The 6,000-nt window shown below is 43.3% G+C and overlaps 1 protein-coding gene across 1 annotated transcript in view; it reads right to left on the reverse strand.

The window, feature by feature from the left end:
- The window catches only part of ABCA4 (ATP binding cassette subfamily A member 4), a 222,437-nt gene that overhangs the window by 85,976 nt on the left and 130,461 nt on the right, over positions 1–6,000 (reverse strand). Inside the window, exons 24-25 of the mRNA XM_007936124.1 lie at positions 4,593–4,786; positions 2,681–2,765 (exon numbers count right to left, since the gene is read on the reverse strand). Of these exons, the coding sequence (XP_007934315.1) occupies positions 2,681–2,765; positions 4,593–4,786 (279 nt within the window). The remainder of the gene's footprint in view (positions 1–2,680; positions 2,766–4,592; positions 4,787–6,000) is intronic.

Consider the following 6,000-nt stretch of genomic DNA (forward strand, 5'->3'; position numbering starts at 1 on the left):
GGCTGTTGTTGTTATTTTGAACATCATCTCAGGTAAGAAAGTTCTTCATCATTCTTGCTGCTTACTCTCATTCACCACAAGCCTAAGGGTTAAGTCAAAGTTGTCTTTATTTTCCTGGACTCGCCCAAGCTATAGAGTGCTTTGCTCAAGACACACCTGGAACTGGTGACCAAGCCAGAGTAAAAACACCCCTCCCTAAATCCCACACTCAACCTGCTCTAACTTTTTGGAGAACTGTGCCATTTTCCTTGGGATTGCACCTGTCTTCTCAAACAAAACGAAACTTAAAATCCAAGTCACAGGACATTCAGAAGGGTATTGAGTTGCTGTGGAGGGGGGCCAGAGGGATGAGGTGTGGGTGCAAAAGCAGGGGACATGAGGAAGTGCCAAGTGCTTACCTGATATTCTTCTAATTAGGAATCAACTTTTATATACAAGCATGTGCTACATTAAAACTTTTACTTTTCCATTAAAATTTTAGTTTAATTTCTAATTTAAAAAACCCCACAAAATTGAAGAGCCAGTTTCCTAGCACATTCTCTTGAGAGGCAGGTCAAAAGCAGGAGGCTCTTCCGCCTTGTTCTTTTAGAGAGTTAGGATCACCCAGTGTTTTTTTTTTCCCCCCTTTCTTTTTTTAAAATGACCTATTTTGTGGTTTTTAACCCAAATCCTTCTGCTTAGTTGAAGTGGAAGTCTTGCTTTATGTAAAGCCTACAAATTGGACTCAATTGTCTTTAGCTTTGGGATGACTTCATACAGAGTCTGAAGACATCTTTACTTGAGGAAGCAGCTCTGCCCTGATAGTTCTCTAGGGGTTAAGTTCATTGTTCTCTGAGGAAGGAAATTGAACCTGAAGCTGCTGGATTCCCAGGAATTGTGTCTTAGATGTGTGTGTCAGCCTTTCCAGAAGTAGACCTTTAGGTCAGCAGGGCTTTCAGCGTCTGGCAGGAGGTCTCTGAGTGTGTGTGTGTGTGGTATGTGGGTGTATGAGCCTTCCAAGGAGCTAACTGGGGATTAAAATGATCTCTCCTCCCTTATTTGGGGCATAACTATTTACTCTGCTTCTTTTTGAATAGAACAGGGATGAACTGCATTCCTATTCTTTAAACCTTCATTTAGAAAAAAAGTGGATTTTTTTTAAACCACCTCATGGTGAAAAAGTTTTGGAAATAGGGATGGAGATGGTTGTACAACTCTGAAATGGAATTAATGACAATGGTTGTACTTTTAAAAATGGTTTTAAAATGGCAGATTTTGTTTTATAGATGTATTTACCACAATAAGACGAGAAAAAAGGAAAATTCATCCTAGCCAAGCAAACCTTGCTTCCTACTTGATTTTGGTGGACCACAGTCATTAAACATATTCACATTGATTTTATCATTATTATAATCATAAATTTTTTACTAGGATTCCTCCCAGCACAAACATTCAGAAAGCAGAGAGAGACCCATAGCAAAGCAGTCTGGGAAAAAGACAGAGGAATGTTGTCCTAAAAGCTGTTTTCATATTGATCATAGTTCTGTCAGTGCAAAGAGAGGGTGAGAAGACAAATACTGGCAATGCAATGCTAGGCATTTTCTTTCACGTTTTAAGCATAGTACATAAATATTGTCTAGTTTTCTTGTTTCACCCAGACTTCAATTAGTATATTCCTCAGATTTAGAAAAACTGTGTGCCGAGTAGGGAAGTGTTATTATTATTATTGTTTTTTATTGGTAAGCAGATACTTTTCCTCCTACATTAGCCTGGGTCAGCACATAAGTTTAGCTTCACTCCCACTTGGGAAATATGGGATGTGTGGTATTCTATTTGCAAAGACACCCCCATGGGAGGGGCAGGTGGGTGTTAACAAAGAATGGCAAGAGTTGTTGGTAAGGACTCTGGGTCTCTGGGCTCAGATCCTGCAGGGTAAGTGATAGCTCCTCTATGGCATTTCCATGGAGGTGGGGTGCCCCTTGGGAGACTTAATGTGCCTCAGTCTGAGAGATAATCTATGGAAAATTGTGAAGCTGAGCAGAGAGGTAGGAGCAGTATTAAACAAACAAACAACCTATACATATAGTATTAAACAAACAAACTCACTGCCATCGAGTCAATTCCAACTCATAGTGACCTCCATTGGGTTTCTGAGGTGGTAAATCTTTATGGAAGTAGATTGCCTAGTCTCCCTTCCACCGAGTGGCTGGTGGGCGTGAACTGCAACCTTCTAGTTAGCAGTCAAATGCCTTAGGAGTTAGGCCAGATTTGCCATCCACACAATGCAATCTCTGATTCCCTTATGTTTACTGAAGACTGTGCACATGGCACTGTGTCTCCACCAGAGGGCACCACAGAGCACCTTTGAAAGCCTGTCTCGCCAATCACTGAGGAATGCTGCCTGAAGTCAGGGCCAGGAGGGTCCCAGGAATGGAGACTTGATATGGGCAAGAGCACAGAGTGAGCAAAGACTGGAGTCCTCATTAAAGAGAGAGGGCTCGTGAGTCTATGACTTTTAAATTCTCTTTTGGGAATGGAGGAAAAGAAAGCTCAAGGAAAACGCTGAGCAATTGTGTGCTGGTGGGTCTGAGAAGTACAGAGTATTTTCTTCGCTCCCATTAAAATGCATCACAACAAGACACACCCAACAATACCAAAAGATGATAGCAGGAACTGAGGTATGGCCTATCCCAGACCTTACCGTCCAAGACTTGTTCTGGAGTTAGCTCATCACTATGGGCTGGACACTTGATGGAAGAACCCTTGGCCGCACAGTTGCAGGTCTCCTACAACAGATGGACAGGAAGATGGGCAAGAGACACTTCATTTCAGATAACATCTCCTTGATACCAGATGCTGTCACCACAATGCTTTATTTATTTTTCACAGCCAAGGGTGTGCAACACATTTTTTTTTTCTTCTCAATTTTTATCTCCTAATTCATCTGACCAATTTGAAGGTGTGACCATTTGATTTTATCCTGGAGAGTGTGTGAGTCAGGCACAGAGAGCAGAACCTCAAAGGATCCTTTTGGTATGTTATTAGTTACGTGGCAGATGTAGGTCTGCCTGTGCAGGCATTCTGTTCCTCTTGCACCTTGGCTGTGGAAATCTGCCCAGTACAGCAAAACCCAGCAGTAGCCAGACCCTTACAGTAGAGGGACCAGAGTATAAATAACACTCTAATACAGCAATAGTGACACTCTGAATGAATAATGCCTTTTCTCAAGGAGCCCCGAGTACATTCATAATACATTATCTCATTTATCATCACCACATCTCTGAGAAGCAAAGGCAGAGAATGATTAGTTTGACTTTCCCTGTAGAAAAATATATAAGGAATTAAATAATTTGCCTAGGATCCCAGTCTGTCCACCTTGAGGCCAAGCGCTGACCCTGGGTTTCCTGATGCTGAGGTGGTCTCTGGTGATCGGTGTTTTGCTCTTTCTCTTTTTAAAATACTTTCATCATTTTTAGATTATAGTCCACAAGGAACCTTTATCTTATCTGTCTTTGCCAATGAAACTCATGTTTATTTAGTGAACATAAATGTTGGAAGGGGGAAGAAAAGGAAGATTCTTTTTTTTACCACATCTATTCTTGAAGGGGGAGCCCTGGTAGCATAGTGGCTAAGACACTTGCCTGCTAACCAGACGGCTGGCGGTTCAAACCCACCAGCCACTCCTTGGAAGGAAGGTTGGGCAATCCTACTTCTGTAGTGATACTGCCTCGGAAACCCAAGGAGGGGTCGCTATGAGTCGGGGCCGACTCGACGGCACATAACAACAACAACAACATTCTTGAAGGAGCTCTGGTAGCATAGTGCCTAAGGCACTTGACTGCTAACCAGAAGGCTGGCAGTTCAAACCCACCCCTCGGAAGGAAGGTTGGGCAATCTACTTCTGTAGTGATACTGCCTCAGAAACCCAAGGAGGGGTTGCTATGAGTCGGGTCCGACTTGACAGCACACAACAACAACAACTATTCTTGAAAAAGCATAACCTTTCAGAAGAAGACACATCTGTGTTGCACCAAACCAAGCATGTAGTGTGAGGTAACCAGTTGCCTTGCAGTCTGGTCCAATTCATGGTACCCCCATGGGTGTCAGAGTAAAATTGTGCTTCTTAGGATTTTCAGCAGCTAAGTTTTCAGAATTAGATCACCACCACCACCCTCAAGTCGATTCTCACTCATAGTGACCCCCATTATGTTTCTAAGGCTGTAAATCTTTATAGTAGATTGCCTTATCTTCCTCCCATTGAGCAACTCATAGTGGGTTTGAACTGCTGACCTTCTGATTAGCAGCAAAATGCCTTTGCCATTACACTACCAGAATTCCTTGACCATTTGCATCACTGGAGTATAATTCTCTCAAGCCATTTAAAACTAGTTATTTCATGTTGGGTTCAGCATCTCTGCAGGAGGATTCAAAATATCAGTTTACCAAAATCTCCTGCAAGTGATCCCAGAAGCTAAGAAGCTAATTCTTACAATTAGAGCCTGATTTGGATAGGAACTCCTCAAATGGCAGCGCCACACTGTTGTGGCTGTCTTAGGACAAGCCCTGAGTCCCTTCTCACCCAGGCTGGGCTTTTTCCCTGGGCAGACCTGTACCTCACAGCCTCCTGTTTGGCTCTGGATGTTTTTCATCTTGCGCACCAAAGTGAGGTAGAAGCCTGTGCCAAAGCAGTTCTTCAGGAAAAGCGGGGTACCCGAGCAGTAGAGCCTCCCTTGGGAAATGATAGCTATGCGGTCCCCAAGGAGGTCCGCCTCGTCCATATGGTGCGTGGACATAATGATGGTTCTGCCTGCAAGGAAAGGGAGCAGAGGAATGGCCAGGAAGCAATCTCCTACTGAGACATTCTGGAGTTAATAAAGACAAGGGTGCTACTTTTGCAGCAAATTCCAGGATATTAGAATAACAACGACAACTACGAACATTCTAACCTACTGTTGAGTTGACTCCAATTCATAGCAAACCTCATAAGGTTTCCAAGGTTGTAAATCTTTATGGAAGAGATTGACTCATCTTTCTTCTATGGAACAGCTGGTGGGTTTGAACAGCCAACCTTTTGGTTAGCAGCCAAATGCCTTACCACAGCACCACCAGAGCTCCTTATTAATACCCTACATATTGTAAAACACTGTCACAAACAGGATCCCATCATCAGGCATAGGACCAGATTCAAATGAATCACCATATATGGGATGCACTGACTACTGTCAGTCACTCAGCATCTATTGAGCGCCACATTGGTGTTCTCTGGATCATGAAACTCACATTTAAAATCATTGCAAAGAACACACACATACATACACATGTATACTTTTATACTAACTAGAGATACCATTAAAAGGAAAAGGCAACGAGGATTCCAGGATGACAAATCTACAGTAAAATTCATGAGGAAAAACTATGCAAATAGAGTGATGAGGGAATCGTGGGTTTGACCACAGGGTTGACCCACACTGTCATTCTAATGGGTGCTCACTCTGAGCTCTGCTTGCTGTCTCTTTTAGATCTGTGCCCTCTAGTTGGAAGGTGATGTATAAAAGGAAGAATTTTGAGACATTCTTATCTGAAGTAGTCCTCTGTGGCACTGAGTATCAGCACATATACCTGGTCCTGAGTGGCCATCACACAGCTGTGGGGCTTCCTGGGATTTTTGTAGGTGATTTGGATCCCCTTAGCCAAAAAATAATTTTTGCTTAGAGTTGCTCCATTATTCCAAATAGAAGGACTCTTGTTGTTGTTGTTAGGTGCCATCGAGTAATTTCCGACTCATAGCAACCCCATGCATAGCAGAATGAAACACTGCCTGATCCTGCACCAGCTCCATGATCCCTGCTATACTTGAGCCCATCATCGCAGCCACCGCGTCAATCTATCACACTGAAGGCCTTCCCCTCTCTCGTTGACCCTGCACCCTACCAAGCATGACATCCTTCTCCAGGGAATGGTCCCTTCTGACAACATGACCAAAGTAGGTGAGATGAAGTCTGGCCATTCTCGCTTCCAAGG

Source organism: Orycteropus afer, unplaced genomic scaffold (assembly GCF_000298275.1).
Source record: "Orycteropus afer afer isolate SDZICR_OR568_19922 unplaced genomic scaffold, OryAfe1.0 scaffold00033, whole genome shotgun sequence".
Classification (NCBI taxonomy): Eukaryota; Metazoa; Chordata; class Mammalia; order Tubulidentata; family Orycteropodidae; genus Orycteropus; species Orycteropus afer.